The 19,546-nt window shown below is 37.8% G+C and overlaps 1 protein-coding gene and 1 pseudogene across 1 annotated transcript; one reads left to right on the forward strand and one right to left on the reverse strand.

The window, feature by feature from the left end:
• Positions 1–766: 766 nt before the first annotated feature.
• LOC143711401 (paraneoplastic antigen Ma1 homolog) lies at positions 767–1,768 on the reverse strand. Its single transcript, XM_077202848.1, has one exon. It carries the CDS (start codon positions 1,766–1,768, stop codon positions 767–769), a length of 1,002 nt encoding a protein of 333 aa, XP_077058963.1.
• A 3,893-nt stretch (positions 1,769–5,661) lies between these two features.
• Positions 5,662–19,546, forward strand: part of LOC143711402 (two pore calcium channel protein 1-like) — a 47,054-nt pseudogene continuing 33,169 nt past the window's right edge.

The following is a 19,546-nucleotide window of genomic DNA, read 5'->3' on the forward strand; positions in this document are numbered from 1 at the left end:
TGTCTGTGCAAGATTGACACCTCTCTCATGACATTGCTGCACTAAACGCCTGACATGACTAGCATTCGTCCCCAAAATTATTGGAGATTGGTCTGCACTCTTTATGCTTGGACAAATCAAAGCAAGAACAGTCACAGTTTGGCTACTGCCTACCACTTCCTCAGGGTATTCCAGGTCTATCACCACATAACCCCGATAAGGATAACTGACATCCGACTCACTCAAACCCCATAAGGCTAGACCTGACACCGGTTGTATCGGAATTTCTGATAAGTGTTCCTTATACCACTGTTCAAAAATAATGGTTACCTGGGAACCACTATCAAGCAATGCCTTGCAGGGGTATCCGTTAACCTTCAAAGGAATCAGGCTAGGGGGACCCACTAACCCTTCTGGTATAACAGCAGAATTCTCTGTTCTTACCAAACTCCTCTTCACGGAGTAGTCAACTTTTGCATTGGCATCACCACCTGTCTGCTGCTGACTCCTACTGATTTTCAAAGAGTGAATCAATCTGGTAATCACTTTGCTCGGGTTTTCTGGGTTTGGACACCTACTGGCAAAATGGCCATTTTCCCCACACCGATAGCAGAACTGCTCCTCTGAGGGGTTTTGTGGTTGTCGTCTCTTGGATGACACTTCAACTTTTGAAACTGTGACATCAGGTTCAATCTCTTTGTTGCTAACTTTCTGTTGTAACCTTTTCACTTGTTTCTTCAGGGCTATCAGTTCAGCATCCAGAGGGGTCGGACCATGTGTGCTCGTTTCAGGCTTTTTTTTCGACACACTCCTGTACTTCATATATGGGTTTTCTTACCACCGAGGCAACCATAGTCTTAAGCTCTTTCACCTCAGCCTTTAGACTCTGAATCTCAGCTTGTTTCACATCTACTTCCTGTTTAGCTTGAACACACTGTACAGAGAGATTAACCTTTTTCCTTGAAGCCTCATATTCCTCCTCAGACCTTATCTCCTTCAGCAATTGGAGGAAAGTAGGTGGTTTATCTCTTCTCTCTCTCAAACGAAGATTTACCAGCATAAGGTCAGAAGCAGTAGCTCCTCTCAGCACTTGCTCTAGCCTGGCTCTGTCCATGTAGGTGACGGAAATACCTCCTTGCTGCACAACTTTAACTAACGCCTGTTCCAACCGCCGCAGGAACTCAGACAATTTCTCAGTTGGCTGCTGTCGCATCATGCGAAACGCAAAATATAAGTCTTCGCCAGACTCTGCAGTACCAAAAGCATTTTCAAGGGCTTCTAAGCACTTTGCCGCACTTACCTCAGGATCAGTGACTCTTGCAGACTTGACTATTTCGAGAGCTGGCCCTTTAATACTCTCCATTAGTCTGCGTCTTTTCTCTTTGTCTGCACATTCACTTTCCTCAACCATCAACTGAGCTTGCTCTAACCAGTTATCAAACTGCTCTTCTCCACATGGCGTTGGCAACACACCAGAAAAGAGACGAAGACGGCGATAGCTACCCGTGTCAAGCGACGGCTTTGTAGTCTTTTCCAACAAATTACCTACTACCTGCAGAACATCCGTAGTGCTGGTAGTCGGTTCAGAACATGGAAAAAAATCACGAAGATCTTCAACTGTCTTTCCTTCTGCTTGTAACAAACTCAACAGTTTGCGACTGAACTCATCAGCAGCGGCAGGGGCTTCACCAATTATAACAAGAGGCCAAGCCTCTCCACCATCCATGGGCGAAATCTCCTGTGGGACATTTTCAGCTTTCAACTGTTCTTTACACTCACACAAAGCCATTATCATGTTATGTTTAACACTAAATGTCCTTCCTCGTACACGAACGCGGCCTAGACATTTCACTGTATGCAGTGTATCCTCAATCTGAGCAATTTCAACATGCTCAGGAACCATCACCATAAGCGAGTGAGCTTCGTCTAGACCCTCACCACGACACCATCCTTTCAGCTCAGCTACTAACTCTGATCTGTCAGCCATTTTACTGTTGCTATTGCCACGCACAACACTTGAAGCAGCTGACCAAAAGCCCTTATCCCAGCGGTGCCTCCATTTTATGTAGCGCCCCCAACAGTTGTTTATGGGGGAAAGCTAACCTGTGTTCTTTTAATTCTAATTTGTTAATTTACTTTTAATTTGAATTCTTCAAATTCTAATATTATTTTAATAAGGGCAAATGATTAATCAGTGCTGTTGCTCTCAAATGAACCCACAATGATGAAATGGAAATGAAAATGAAATAACAATAGCAACAACAATTGAAACAAATGACCAAGCTTTTTACTGAATATAAAATAAAATGATAACACAAAAATATGAATTGGCAAACAATCAAAAGATGATTGACAGTGTAATTCCTAAACTAGCCGGCAAAAATATCCCCAAACCAAAAATACCACAGTTCTCGTTGCAGGCCTGAATCGACGCTCGGGTTCGTTGTAGCCTAAAACCCGTGGCTGCTTCACTCCGTGGAGCAAAATCAAATCAAATCAATGAGCTCACCACATGTGTGTTGCGCAACAGCACCGTCCCCGCCGATCACTCGTGTTGTCTCGGTCCCGGTGCGACTCTCTCGATGGCGATGCAATCGAATGTCCCAGACTGTAGCTCCGTCTGTTTAGTCAACAAACAGGCAGTCCCTCGTCACCGCCGATCACTCACTAGCCGTCAGCAGCTCGCGTCAAACTTCCAACTGTCCTTAAACAAACTGAATTGAGCTCTTCGTCAAAGCACTGTTCATCGTTGAGATATCAACCGATAGTTTATCAGGATTAGTCACCCTAATCTACCAGATGTTACCAGATAAATATGTTATTCACATATTACGGTCTCTACTCCTCGTGCTCTCTGTACACTGTTCTCTTCCTTGTCTGACGTCATTCCTCTCCCCTTCGGCAATCGCACAACACAGCCAATGAGCATATGTAACTTTCAATTTATAAAATAAAGTAAACATCTTACATGTAAAATAAAGGTAACAATGTAAATTTCTTTTTACAGAACTGAAAAAATGAACAATATGAAAATAAACAAATTTAACAACCCTCTGACTCAGGTCTGATTTATTATATTACCCATTTTTTCCCCGGGTTACAATGGCAAACTTTATCCAAACACCATTATGTTAGATTGATGCAAGAGTTGAATCATTGCATGAAAAGGGGGATGGTAACAATTGCCAAATATGGCCAAAATATGGTTTACTAGGGGACAATATATGTTGGGAAGACACTGAGCTTGACTGGGTAAAAGCCTGGCAAGAAGCCATTCTTCTCCCTAACAAAATTGCTGTCTGTAAGTGTATTTGCAGGACTGTTTCAGCAGGAAACGCCAGGGCAGATGCGGCAGCGAAGGCCGCGGCAGCACAGTAGACAAAGGAAACTATGTGTACCTTACTGTCTGAAAATAACCTTGACATTTGTTTTTCTTTACAGAGCATGCAGACTTTTGATACAGGGCAGAATGTGCCCAATAAAATAATGGCTATGGATGAATTTGACTAACTATCCTGGCCTGGGTTATTAATGTGGCAGAAAGAAACAGGGCCACACCTGTGCAGCGCATAACTTAAAATTTTCCTTTTACAGAATGTCAGGATGGATTGCAGCAAACAGAACTGATTCTGTTCCAAATGTATAAATATTGTGTTGTTGACATGAGCAAAGTGGATTGAATGTTTTTCAGAGGAAAAGGACTCTGAGTGCTATTAAGTGAGGAAGAAATTATTTAGTGATAAGATGATTTGTAAAATGAGAAGAAACAGAGTTGAATTGGACAAGTGTTGAGAATAAACTTGAAATTCTTTATGCATATCATCAGCAAGGTGAACAAATGGTGAAAATTCCACAGGTCACACCAAAAGGGACGACCAGCCAGACAAGCGGCCACTAACAAAACCTTAAGGTCTCCATTCACAGGTCAAAGCAGGAGATGGTTCACTCCAGTAGGGGTGCATCGTGATCTAAGGAGCAAATCTGGTAATGATCAGAAAATGGTTGGAGAGTGGGACACCTGGGTCAAAGCCTCTCACCTTAGACACCGACAGGCCTCAACCATCATATAGAGCACAAAGTGAGGGGTCAAAGGCTCGTGCTAGTAACAGCCTCCCTCACCGACGAGGGAAAGACTACGGCAACGACTCGCAAAGAGTCACCCTGGTGAAGACGTGATGTCCATGGGGCGAACAAGATGACCAACACACCTGTAGGAAGATGCACCAACTAATGGTTTGAGTTTAGCAAAATAATCTGTTTGTGATGATTTTGATGATTTTATTTGATTGAATCAAAATAGGGCTTAGATCAAATGATTTGATGGGTTAAGGATGCATTAGAAAATATTTCAGGTAAATTATAGGGATTATTATTGAAGAAACTTGATGATTAGACTTTCCATTAAGGGTAAGAAAGGCCGATCATAGAAAAAATCTGTATGGTAATAAGCTAAAAGATGGTCCGTAATGGAAATATTTGAGTTATTTTGAACAACTAGATTGGTTAAAAGAATGGATAAAAAATATAAAACCTTTTCTGGATAGATTTTATTAAATATGGTGTTAAATAGAGCTTACTAAGTAAAACCATTGGCTGAATCGAATTAAAAGTTTGGAAATTATGGTTAGGAAAATGGAGGGGATATATGGAACAGGGTGTGGATTGATGGTAAATGGATAAGATTGGTTAATCTTTGGGGGGTACTGGTTGCAAAACTGTACTACCAATTTCAGCGATAGGATTATCAATATTGTTATGTTTACCATGCATTATAATGTGTGTCTGCAGCTCAGTACAGAGATTGGTTAAAGCTGGGAGTCTGTTCAATATATGATACAAGTAGTGGGAGCTACTGTGACATGTGTTAAATTGTATGGTTTTCTTTTCTTTTTCTTTCTTTCTATGAATGTTTTTGATATGAACAGAAGGTTAAAAGCTGTGGTTATCCGCTATGTGATGACGTACAAGGAGAGGGGTCGAAATGAGGGATTTTATTCTACTTTTATTTCTTTGTATTTCTTAGCCTGTTGAAATGCCATGTGGGTTTCAAGATGTGTAATGGTAACCAGAGATGAAGAGTATAAGTGTGATGATATGACTTAAAATTTGTTCTATCATTTTTATTATTATGATTGGGTAATCTGAATGATAGAAAGGGGGGAATTGTAGTAGAAATTTCAATAGTCATTGATCCCAAACAGGTATCATAAGAGAAAGAACCTATTCAATGTATAAAAGTATATGTGTGTACGTGCTTGTGTGTGACGTTTCAGGAACATATGGGACAGGACCTCTGACCTTAGGGACGGTCAGTTTTGGCCAGCTTATTTCAGTAGCAGTTTGTGTCTTTAAGTAGAAACTGAACAGCAGTAAGGACCTTATCTGGGTGGGTGAAAGGTACAGCGGGTGAGGAGGAACCTTGAAAACAGTATAAAGGCTGTCTCATATCTTCCTGTGGTGTGTCACTTTCTTGCACAGCATAACTTCTGTGTACTAGACTGAACCTATACTTGCAAGAATAAATACTTTCCTTTTATTAATTTGACTCTTAGTGTCTCTCACGCAGTGATGATGTTTAACAGAATTTTTGCCACAACATGTCCATTGAAATATAGTTTACATAAGTTGTACACAACACAAATGCTTCTGTAATATTTGATGTCTTTATGTTTTCTTTGTAGGATGCCGGCATACAACTACAGTGTTTTCGTCACCGTTTTCTTAATTTTATATATTGTTATCAACATCTATACCTTCATGTCCTTCTTTCTGGCTGTCGTTTACAATAACTACAAAAAGTACCAGAAGGTATTCAAAAACATTTCCGTCAACATGCACATTTTTTATTTCTCACATTTGAAAGAGAGTTATGTATCTTAGAATAAAATAATCTTGAATTGCCTGTATGTATTTTATTAAAATTAAATAATTTAAATATCATAATTAAATCATATTAAAATTGATATTATTGATCAGTTAATTTTTTAATTAAATACCACTGATTATGCTTTTTTACATTTTCAACTTTCTTTATTGTGTAACGTTGCTGTTTGCATGAAGAAGATCTGCAAAGTTACTAAGCTCAAAGTCCACTTGAAGGGGTTATTATTATTATAGTTATTCTCTATATCAGTAAACACTGGCTCGATTGTAGTCTTGAGTTTTCTACCGGGAACATACACGTTACAATATTCCTCATTTAAGTAATTCCTACCCAATGCATACACAAATTAAAGGGGGCAAGGACTGGTTTAGTAGTGTGTTGTCGCCATGCCCAAGAGATGCTGTTTTTTCCCATCACAGATCTAACACTGTTATGGAAAGGGGCGTGGTATTTCTCAAACAAGCTCGAAGTGGTTACCCAATCACAGCACACTGGTCCAACCGACCAATCAGAGCACATTGAACTTTTTGGAAGGAGGGGCTTTATACTAGAATGGAACTAAACAGAGAGTTACTGACAGACTGGGAAGAGAGGTGCTGCACTACTGTGAAATATGTGAAAAATAAATTGTTATTTAAACATTCAAACATGAATATTTATTCTAGTAGACCCCAAAAACAAAATCAAGACTTTGTAAAAGAGCATAATAGATCCTCTCGAATATTATTGTTCAGTCCAATAAAAATACTTCTATCTATCTTTCTAGCGTTAGTGGAACACTGACTTGATTTCTTTCATGTTTTCTAGGAGGAAGTGCGGCAGCTGGTGAAGGCCAGAAGATATAAGATGTGTCGGGCGTTTTCTTTGCTTCAGGAGCCCCGGGGTGAAGGTGGGGAGCCTGTGGTGACCCAGGCCAAATGGAACCTTCTGGTTAAACTCGCCAAGACGAAAATCAGTATTGCTCACCGGGAACTGCTCTGGAGCGTCTTAGATGATCAGAATAAAGGACACATAGGTCAGATAGGTTTTGACTTCAGTTTTATTGACCCCCCCCGACTGATCTTCTAAGTATCCAGGTTATCACATTATAGTCACAGGCGCACCCCATTCAAATCTGTTTCCCCTCACTGTATAATTCCTCAGCCAGCAGATTCATTGGTTCATCACAGGTATGTGGGCACAAAGGGCCAGATTTACTAACAACTTGCATCAGCACAAACCCTTTTTTGGCATAAAAAAGCTACTGTCAGGATATTTAAAGATGCGCAGTAAAAAATTAGCGATGAAAAGGCTTGGACAGTTATTTTTTTTTATTATGAACTTATTGGATATGCATTTGTAAGAGATTCCCTTTCAGAAGATTTGCAGTAGTCAATTTACTGGTATTTGTGCCTTTATTTAATGCCCAAAAAAGTATGTCTTAACCCATTTTGCACTTGACATGACTGTGACTGTGGCTTTTTCACTTTTTTCACCAACTGGACTGGAGTGTAAAGCATCAATGGAAAGGAAAACCAAAATCAAAAAATAGGGGTTTAATGATACCCTCGTGTCACGATTCGATATATATCACACGATACTGAACTTCCGATATGATATTATTGCGATGCTCCAAGACATATGGCAAAAGGTTAACAAAAAATTGAATGTTGATTAAAGTGCAAAATGTGGTATTAATACAATAAAAATATTCATGATTATGAAGCTTAAAATACAGAATTATTTTAGAAGAATATGCTTGCACTCTGTCACTGACTAGATGTTTTTAAAATAATGTAGGCCATTTGTTTATATGTCTATGTGGTGTTTTTAATATGCGTTAAGACAAACCATGTGCAAACACCATTGCTGAGTATTTTCTCCTTAATTCTGCAGTGAACCAAAGACGTTCTCAAAAACGAGGTTTGAAATCGCTGATGTTTCTTATGTCACAAACTACCTTGCAACCAATCATGTCAAGGTGTGATCATCAACGAGTGGATCTCTGAGCTGGTGTGAGTGGAGGCGATGCTAATTTGCATATTCATAGAACCGCGTATACTAAATGAGGCAAGGGTGTAGAGTTACATTTAAGCTATTTTAAGGCATGAAGAATTTTTTTCGAGCAAAAAAACATTTAAATATGTAATTTTGGTGATCAAAGATGAGATAAAATTGACTACAGGGGGACTTTAAGCATTTCCAACCCCTTCTCACTCCCAAGGCATCTACAACCGAAGCATGGTCAAGCGCCCGGGCGTCACAGGGCAGACGCCGAAGGCGCCCCTTGGCGTCGCTCTATGGCGCATTAGGAACTCCATTGCTTTCAATGGGAAACCTGTGGCGGCAATAACAGACGTGAATTGCATCAGTAGGAAATATCGTTGAAGAAGTCTCATTCCGAACACATCGCGATGTTTGGCATCAGGTCACGTGCGCCAGATGTTGGTAAGTAGTCGTAAATACGCTGTCCAAATAATGTTTGCTTTAATGTCTTTTCTGTTTGTCGATATTAATCAGATTACCCCTCTCATGTTCAGTCACTGCATTATATCTGTCATCTCCACGGAGGCTTTGAGTTTCATTGGTTTCTAATTCGAAACACATTACTAAACTAACCTGATTAAACACTGTCTGTCACGTGACGTGCTATAACTTAGGCCTAGACCTTCAATCAGTTAATCATATATGAAATATATATTCATATCAGGTTCAAAGTAGTAATTAGTTCCAAAGTGATATTTGTAGTAGAAGCGCAGTAAGTACAACACTTGCCATGCTTTTGTTTGACATTTTTTTATTTTTGTTTGACATTTATTTTTTATTTTTTTAATCCCTTTATTTTCATTTTCATGAAGACAACTCACATGCACAATGTCACCAAATCAGTAACTATACAAGAGTATGACTAAAAAAACTTTCTAAGCAGTACCATTGTACATGTTACATTAAGCTAGGTATACTTACAGCTTTTTAAATTAGAACATCCCTCCCCCCACAATATTGCAATGATTGTAGAAGGTGTCTTCAAGTGCTCTACAAACAAAAACATTTTGTAAATGGGCAAAGAATAAACATATACAGTCTTTTATCCAAGTGAATGGCTATAACAGAAATTAAAATAACATACAAAGCTTGTTCAGTCCATCTGTAAGAATTTTCTTATTGGTTCCCAAATCTTAATGAAAATGGATCTTTTGTCTTTTAATATAAATCTCAGTTCTTCCAAGTACAACATATTTCCCAGTTCCCTAGCCCACATCTCAAAAGTGGGGACAGACTCTGCTTTCCACATTTGTAAAATCAGTCTTTTTGCCAACATCATACACAGCGAAATGGCCTGTGCCTGATATTTATTACATAAAGCATTCTCTGCTCCTAAAAGTCCAGTGCATGGCCCAGGCTCCAACTAAATAGAATGTGCTTCAGAAATAAATTTAAATATACATTCCCAAAATGGCTGAATTTTACTACATGACCATAAAGAATGAAACAGTGTGCCTTCTGACAATTTACACTTATTACATAGTGGAGAAATCGTGGGATATATTTTATGAAGTTTTGACTTAGAATAATGAAGCCTATGATTTACCTTGAACTGAATCAAATTGTGTCTAGCATTCAAAGAACATGTATGTATGTTTCTCAAGCATGCATCCCACACGTTTTCATGAATGTTAAAACCAATTTCCTCCTCCCAGTCATGTTTTATTTTCTCTGTGTTACTGTCCACATTTTCTAGCAGTAATTTGTAAAAGTTAGACACACTGCCATTCATACCAGGATGTACATTAACGATTCTCTCTAAGGTGGGATTCAAATTCAAAACTTCAAAGTTTGGAATGTACTTTCTAACAAAGTCTCTAACTTTCAAATGACGGAAGAAATGTGCAGAAACAAGAGCATAGTTTTGTTTTAGCTGTTCAAAAGAGCTAAATGTACCTTCTCTATAGAGATCCTGAATTGTTACTATAACCCATGTGTTTCCATTGTAAGAAGAGCTTATCATGTAACCCCGGAGGAAAAGCATGATTATTACAAATTGGAGTGTCCAGATATATATCTGGAATTTTCAAATATACCTTAATTTGTTTCCACACTTTAATTAAATTAGAGATAACTATGTTTTCTGGCCATACTCTTGACGTCAATTTTAATGGGACTATTAAGCAGAGCCGTTAATGAAGTCTTATTACAACAAGCTTCTTCAATTGCTAACCATTCTGGCTTGTCACCTAACTCCACCAATCCGGATTTCCTCCACCATGCTAAAGTACATATATTAGCTGCCCAATAATAATATTTAAAATTGGGAAGCCCAAACCCTCCTTGATCCTTAAGTTTATTTAGATGTTTCTTGTTAATCCTATCAGACTTGTTTGCCCATATGAAGCTGGTTATAATAGATTCTAGCTGTTTAAAATAATAAAGGGGTATAAAGAAAGGAATACATTGAAATACATCCTACAAAAATCTTGGAAGTACGACGATTTTTATAGCGTTTATCCTGCCTACCATGGACATGGGGAGTGTCTTCCAAAAAATTATATTATCTTTAGGCTGATCAATTTTCTTTTTCCAATTCAATTTCAAAAACGTTTCAGGGTTTTTAGTGATCAACATACCCAAATATTTAAAGGAGTTGTTTGCAATTTTAAATTTGGTACTGGCTAAAAAATTTGATCTAGATCGTCAGAGACTGGCATTAATTCACCTTTTTCCCAATTTATCGTGAATCCGGAAAGACTGCCAAATTTTTCAATAAGCTCAAGTAATGGTGGAATAGACATTTCAGGGTTAGAAATGTACAATATAATATCGTCCGCATACAGCGAAAGATGTTGGGGTCTGCCCTTGATCATTATAGGCGCTATGTTAAGATGTTAAATTAAATCAAATTAAAATATATATGCCTATTGGGCATAAAACCAGTCTGGTCCTGATGAATTATTGAACAAATGTATTTTTTCAGCCTATTTGCAAGAATTTTGCTTATAATCTTAGATTCAATGGGAATAAGAGAAATCGGTCGATAGGAAGACATCTGCTGTTTATCCCGTCCTGGTTTTGGAATTAATACTATACTCCCTTGGTACATTGTTGGCGGAAATTTACATTGTGTTGTTGCATTTTTAATCAATCTTTGGATTATAGGTACAAGATTATTCCTGAATTTTTTAAAGAATTCAGCACTAAAGCCATCAGGTCTGGCCGATTTATTATTAGGTTATATTACTTCATTTATTTCTTCCAGTGTGATTTCTTTGTCTAAAAATTGTTTTGCTTCAGTGCTAAGAATGGGAAGGTCCAAATCAGATAAAAAATCTTCTATTACTTCCGAGCTTGTTTCACATTTTGATTCATAGACTTCCCTATAGAAATCAGCAAAGCAACAATTAATTTCCTTAGGATCAACAATTATCTTCCCATTATCCAACTTTATTTTATGTATTGCACGAGTTGCCTGAGAATGCTTTAATTGGCGTGCAAGTAGTTTTTGGGGTTTATCACCTATTTCAAACTGCCTTTGCCTAATATACATGAGTTGTCTTGAAATATTCTTAGAAAGAATCGAGTTATATTCGCTTCGCAGCGCAACTATTTTCTTAAAGGAGTCATAATGTAGTATTAACTTTGATACCCACGCTCTATTATAGTCATTTCATGCCCTTCTAAAAAAGAAAAATTGGAAAAAAATAAACACAGAGCTCGTTTGACCCTTATTTCTGAATGCATTATTGTCTCGCGAGATCTGATGCGAGGTTTTGGCTGTCGTGGACGGTCATTTTAATAATGCAAATGAGGGGCGCGTTGATTGGTGGCAGGAAGGAGGGGGCTTGACACCGCAGGTAACTTCAGCATATCATTCCAAAAAGAGATCATGGCGCAAGTTGTTAATGAACCCGACCTGGCCGCGACCTACGGGATTCAACCGTATATGTTTGATCCAGACTCTGAACCAGAGCTGGAAACGGAAGAGGAACAACAGTCAATTGAAGGACGTCTACATCAACATGTCTCTGAATGGTAAAGACAATTTTTTTGACTGAGACATACATTAACATCAGTAACGAGCTAAAACGTTTTTTTGCTATTTTCTCCCACATAAGTTTAGCTTTAATTTAATGTAGATTACATTAACGGAGATGTAGTCTACTTTATTTTCAGCTTACAGTGGTTATAGAGATTAACGTTTGCTATAATGTGTTGTTTTTGCCTTTTTTGACGTTGTGGTTTTTTAGATATTTAATAATTTTCATCTGCAGACATGTAACGTTATGTTTTTCTTTATGTTTATTAATTCTTGACTGTTTTTTAAATATATCTATCCTTATCTATTATATAAAAAAATAGTAATTAGTAATAACTAAATTACTAATGTCCAGTGAAGTGGCTCATTTGCTAAAATACCATCCTGACTCATGCATATACTCTAAAACAGCCTTTAGATAGGTGGACACTGCAGTGGATATTATGCATCAAAGTGTCAATGTCATAATCTCCCTCTTGTCCACTCACAGCAGTGTTTGTAATTTGACAGATATATCAAAATCATCTTGTCATTCGTTTGCATACAAGCATTGTAACCTATTTTTTTCTACACTGAAAAAAAAAACAATTACAAATTCCAAAAAATTATGAGTGATATGCCAAAAATGTTTGTTTCAGTTTGTTTCAATGTTTGTTTTAGACAAAATACTCCATTAACTCCAATAGCTCAATTAATGTGACAATACTTATTGCTATTGAAATTGTAATCACAACCAATTCAAAAAGAAAAAAATACACCATTGCCAGATACATTCTTACAGAAGCCCCACTAACTGAAAGCTATTTTTCAGAATGCATGTTTCACATGAGTTTGGCTAATAATGTTTTGTGGTATATTGTTTTCAGAATTACATTTAGCAAATGGTTTTAGGCACTGAGCATGGACTCCTGTACCGTAACTAACGTTACTGTAGTGTAAAACAAAGTGGAAAGATGTGGCTAGAATATGATGGGGAGAGGGGCAGGGCGGGCCTCCTCTGCGGTGTCCACTGATGGTATATCCTGCCCCGTCTTGGCGTCAAGTCGGGGGAGAAATTGAAATCTCGTATTTGAGTGCGCGTGCACGTTGGCTAGTTTAAGAACCCTGGGGTAAACAAACGCTTCACTTTTGAATATCGGCATCCCGGCCAATGTATAATCGTTAGTCAATCATAACATACATTGATTCTCATGGAAAAGTGAAAATTGCACATTATGACTCCTTTAACTGGTTGATCTGTATTCCATCTCAAAATTTGTTATTTGTGTGTCAATATTATTCAATTTGGCTCTATTCTGTCTATTCTTCGCAGTTTGATATGCTATAATATCACCTCTGATAACTGCCTTCATTGCCTCCCACAGGACCGAGTCAGATACATCTCCTTTATCATTGTTTTCTAAAAATAATGTAAACTTGTTAGAAATATATTCACAAAATTTGACATCATTTAATAACATATTATCAAATTTCCAGGCATAGTTTCCTCTACTAAATTGTATTCTTAAATGAAAATAAACAGGGGCATGGTCTGATTATAATCTATTATGATATTGAGTTGAAACTACACAGAAAAAAGAAAAAAGAACTGACTTTAGAAAAAAGTCAATTTTTGAGTATGTTTTATAGACTGAGGAGTAGAATGAAAAGTCATGATCCGTGGGATGCAATGCTCTTCAGCAATCAATTAGATTTAACTTTTGCATGTAATTGCTTAGTTAGTACACCAGCCGATTTATTTGTTGTGGTTCGGCGGGGATGCGTGTCTAACCTAGCATTTAACACGCAATTGTAATCACCTGCTATGATGACTCGTGAATGCATAAAGTCCGGAATGATTTTAAAGACATTTTCAAAAAATGAAGGATCATCGAAGTTAGGACCATACACATTCACTAAGGTGATGGCTACTGAATTTATCTCCCCACACACAACTAAGTACCTGCCATTCCTATCCCTAATTGTTTGCTTATGTATAAAGGGGACCGATTTCTTAATGATAATTGCTACTCCTCTAGTTTTAGTAGAGAAATTTGACTGGTAGACCTGAGACATCCATGGAGCCTTAATGCTAAACTTCGCTGTGCTTTTGATATGCGTTTCTTGAAGAAAAACTATCTCCGCATCCAATTTCTTAAGATGCGCATAAACCTTTCCTCTTTTAACTGGACTATTAATTCCACGCACATTCCAACTTAATAAATTCAGTGTCCCGCCACCGCGAGTTCTCACTCCGTTACTCAATATATAAAATAAAACGTGTTTTGCCTGAACACCTTAAATAAAAACTGTGCATTAAACCTTCCAACATAAAACATGTAACCTTCCCATGAAATTGAACATTACGAACCTTGTGAATTAAAGCAGATCCCCCCTCCCAACCCACCCCCCACCCACTGCTGCATCCCATTCCCACAGGAACATTATGGATGCCCTCCCCTGAGAAAATAACATTTGCATCTGTCAACTCACCCTCGATGCCACCTGGCATTCTTCCGTTAATATAGCCCACCACTCATCTTACCAAATACAACAAAAACGATACCTTGTAGTCTTTTCAATATATCAAATGGAATTATTTAAGCACAAGTCTCTTCTGACTCCGCTGTCAAACGTAGATATATTTCGGCCGACTCGGATGAATCAAAAAATTTTGTTTTTTTATCCCTCACGGTCACGATGAACTTAGACGGGAAATGTAATCCGCATCTCACTTCATGCTGCCTGCATTTCTTTCGTATGTTGTCAAACTTCTGTCTCTGTTTCAAGATCTCAGCGGCGAGATCTGGAAAGATGTGCATCGCTTTTCCATCGTATTGCAGAGGTTTTGATCTTGCCAGGCGCAGAATGCGTTCTTTCACTTGATAATGATGAAGTCGTACAATGAATGCCCGGGAGCGGCCTTCTCTTATGGGTTGTGGCGAGCGGTGTGCCCTGTCAATCTGAATTGGTCGGTCAAAGTTCTCCTCACCCAACACCTGAGCCAGAAGATTATTCACAAACTCAGTAGGTTTGCCATTTTCAACGCCTTCCTTTATGCCGATAATTCTAACGTTTTGTCGTCAAGATCTTGATTCTAAGTCACAGGACTTTTTTTTAAGCTTTTCACATTCGGTCTCCAGGTGTGCACATGATTTCTCCAGTGATTCGATGCGGGCCTCGTGAACTTTTGCTGCCTCTTCAGTTGCTACTCTGGTGGAAATACTAGCAATTGATACTTTCACCTCGGATAAAGTAGATGAAAGGAGATCGAACTTAATGTCAAAGGTGCTGCTCAGTTTCGCTATTGCTTCCATAATGTCTGTGTTCGTCGGCACTGTTGCTTCAATGCTAACGTTAGCTTGATTAGCCTTTGCCGGCGACGACTCGTGAACTTTATCTGTGCCTCCTGGCTCCTCGGTATTCGATTTTTCAGTTTTCTTATGCTTTGTCGGCATTGTTCAGGATGTTCGGAATTAATAACTTGTGATATTTAAGCGGCTACAAGATATTTTATCTGACAATACGACAGACTTGTGGAGAGCTATAAAAAAACACGTTCACTCCATTCGGTGCCGGTGTTGTGCCGAATTTTGCCCCCTGCCAAATTACTACCCCCCTAGCATTGGTAGGTTTAGGATTAGTTGTGGGGGAGGGGTTAGGATTAGGGGTGGGGTTAGGATTAGGCAATCAGGTACTGACTTCAACGAGGGGGGTAATAATTTGGCAGGGGGTCAAAATTCGGCACAACACCGGAAGTGCCTCCTGACATTTATTTTATTGAGGAGGAATAACCCCTTGAGATGGACCATCTCGTTTTCGAGGGGGTCCTCAAATCTAGATACAAAACTGACCTTACAACAGCTGTCAAATAAAACATAAAAACAAAACAAAAAACAAATACACAATAAGAAAAAAACAACATACTTTACAATAATGGTAAGTACAGAAATATATAACTAAAACCAATACAAACAAGACATTCACTCATCCAAGACTCTCTAAAGGTGACACACTCATCCCTAAATAAAGTAAACACATGTAATATGTACCTAAACACACATCTAGACACAAATAAACAAAAATGTATGTGCCATGCCAAAAATAGGTTACAATGACACCAGTAAAAAAAAAAAAAAATTTCCAAAGCAATTATATATTCAGAAGATGTTGAGCTAGGTGATTCTTAAATATTGAAAAAGAAGTTAAAGAGCGAATTGAAATTGGAAGGTTATTCCATTCGTACGGTGCTTTATATTGAAATGCATATCTTCCTATTTCTTTATTAATCTGAGGAATGAAAAAATAAATTTGGTTATTATGACGGAAGTTATAAGATGACCTAAACGGAATTAAATACTGTTTTAAATAAGCAGGGTAATCCATATAAATACATTTAAAAATAAATTGTAACCAATGAAAACGCCTTCTACCTGGTGGGGTCAGCCAGGACAGTTGATGATACATTTCAAAATGGTGTGTTCTGTAGGGGCAGTGAAGTATAAATCTACACAGTCTGTTGTAAACTATATTAAGAGACTGAAGGCAGGAAGCAGTAGTGTTTTGGTACACAATGTCAGCATAATCCAAAATTGGCAATAGAAGTTGAGAAACAATTCTTTTTCTAACAGGATAGTTAAAACAGTTAATTGATTCGTATAAAATTCTAAGTGAGCAGTTGAGCTTATTAGTTATAGTATTAGTTATAGTATTTACCACAGTATTTGCAGTTTTAATGTGTCATTTGTTGTAAATGCACAATAACCACAAAACTTACCATGCTTTTACCTCATTGGTAGTTTTATAGTAATATTTGTTGTAAATGCATAGTAACCACAACACTTACCATGCTTTTAATGCCTAATAATTTAAAATCCAAAAATTGTAAGGTAAATCTGTAATTTTTCCTTTAAATAATCCTATATATTATACATAATTATATTTAATTTTCTCTTTTTTCAGCTGAAAATACCAAAAGGGCCTTTCGGACTCAGTCAGCTCATTATTGTTTGAGGAGAAGTAAACGGGAGACAAAAAGCTACAAAGGCAAATATTCACAATGGTATACATGTTGGTTTTAACCTGTAATCAAACATTTTATCAATCATTTGTTGTTTCTTAAAACTTTTCTTACAAACCCATAGCCCAATCAGTACAAACATAGTCTCTAAGTCTTAATAATTCACAAGATTTAACAAGTTCTCAAATTCATACGATGCTCATACATATTTGTATACTCGTACATAATCCAGCAGCTTTTACTCCTAGTGCTGTCATTGGCTACTGCCTCAATTCCTGTACATATTTATCGCAATATTTGCAAATCAGTTGCAGATGCCCCACACACTGTCAGAAAGTTTATATTAATTGCATTGTATTATTTAAAATTATTACAAATTGGACCCTGTCTGTTCATGTTCCAATGATACATGATGTCTCTCCACACCTCATGACCTACCTCTGTCTGTTTGCAAGAGTGGAAAAGCTAATCTGACTTTTCACACGACATCAGATACTCGATTATTTTGTCATGATCAGATCAGTTACACTGCTGATAACTGTACCTTTTGCATGTAAATCGTGTTATTTTTGCTTGCTATTAATGACATACTTTTAATCATGCCCACATATCAGTAAACTTATTACATAAATGCATTTAACATTTAATTATAGAACACTCTATACAGAAATAAATCCTACTGTTATTTAGAAACTTTTGTAAGGAACTCAGCTTTTTGGAAATATTAATAATCAATAATATCTTGTTATTATTAATTATAAATATTTGGGTCAGTTAATTGGATTAACTTGATGTGGCTGAATTAATATTCCAATCAATTAATCAGTTCTTCCAACGAACTATTTTGATTATTAATTTATTCTAATAAAGGGTATCTTCCATAGCCACCGAAGAATAATTATTTCTTCGCCTGTACAGTACTTTGAGCCAGTAGCAAAAACCGTGATCGTAAAGTGACTTGTATTTCAAACAAAACAGAACCAAATACATATTATGTACAAGTTTTATTAACTAAATATAGATATTTATATGAATATAAATAAACTAAACAACATACACACATGAATACATAAATAGGTTAGTGATAGGATGAAATTGGAAACCGGAAGAGGGTCTATGAGAAGAACCATCAGAATTTCATTTTCACATTTCATTGAATTGAATACTTGCATTTGTAATGGGAAAAATTCTTGAAGTTGTTGAAAATTGGAGTCGTTGATGGTTCCGGCAGTGTCAAGTGGAAGTTGGTTGAGCGTTCTCTTTCTCCAGGAACGCATGACTGGTTTGGTGAAGGCCTGGGACTCTGTTGAGGCCACGCCGAGCACCCAGGAGAAGTGAGGAAGTCGGAAGGATGGGTGATTGGAGTCGTTGTTGGTTGGAGTCTTTGTTGGTTGGAGTCTTTGTTCCAAAACTCCTGAGATTGTCCTTGGTTCTTTGTGAGAGAGTCTTCTCTCTTTTCCATGAGGCCGGATCTGGTTGGAATCGAGGCCTGCTGGGCCCTGGGGCCCCCGTGGAGGGGGAGGGGGCTCCCCAGTCTCACCAGAACAGTGTTGCGGCTGGATGAAAAAACTAAGAGAGGGCGGTCACTGTTGCCTGCCTCTGATATACCCTGAGAAAGAACCAACCCCTAAGGTTTGAATGGACCTATGAGTAAGGTGACATGTCCGAGAGGGGAAGCGGCTCTTAGTTGATTTATGGTCTTTGTCCCCAGCATGCTTAGACTGTTCATTCAAGCTCAAATAGACATAACAAATTCACATTGCATTCTAAGAGAAGGTGATGTACATCAAAGTGTGTGTCATTAAATGAGGATTAATTTGCTAGGAAGCATGATACAGGTGAGGTTATATTGACCGTTGGGTGGTTGTTCAACCACATACACCCCAATCAAACATACCATGTTGTTATACCTAATAGTAAATCATCACAGTTTCTGTGAGGCATGTTCCTTCATAGATCAGAGTAACACCGCAAAGTTTATTTAATTAAAGATGGTCTCTCTCTCTTAAGCATGTGGCGCATGTGGCCACATTCCTTTGAGGTCGTAAAGTCTGTTATCAGTCTTAAAGTGTTCTGTAACCGGACACCCGGCTGACAAAGTAACTTCATTTGTGAGGTTAGTTTTGGGGGAGAGTTTCATAGACCTTTATATTCATTAAATATAGTGAATATGAATAATTAGTGTGTGTCTGATTGGTCCAGACCCTACACTTTCTACTTTCTTGTAATATAATAAAATTACCTTCCTTTCTGTCTTGCAGGATTACTTAGTCCTTTTTTAAGATCTCTACAACATCAAACTCAACAGCTCTTTTAAGAGCTGACCCTCACAAGAGCTACTAGTGAGTCTCAGTGAATCTTGCCGTGATCAGCTCTTCCCAGGTAAAGATCCTACAATATTTCAATCAGTATTTACTCATCAAATGCTCTCTCCTGAATCGTATGGTAAAATAACTTATTTATAACTGTCTTCATTTCTATGTTTTAAGAACAATAGTAATTGCACATAGAGTAAGTAGAGACTTTTTTTGTTTTACAGCAGAGAAGGAAGACCAGTCCTTATATCAACACAAGCTAATCGAATGAATCCTTTGTTTCGGTGAGGAAGGAACATCCGGTGCCCAAAGACAGAAAGGTGCGCTTGGCCATTGGTATGTCTTGTATTGAAACAATG

The sequence above is a fragment of the Siphateles boraxobius genome, unplaced genomic scaffold (genome assembly GCF_051911475.1).
Source record: "Siphateles boraxobius isolate OS27281-9 unplaced genomic scaffold, OSU_SipBor_1 5, whole genome shotgun sequence".
Taxonomy (NCBI): Eukaryota; Metazoa; Chordata; class Actinopteri; order Cypriniformes; family Leuciscidae; genus Siphateles; species Siphateles boraxobius.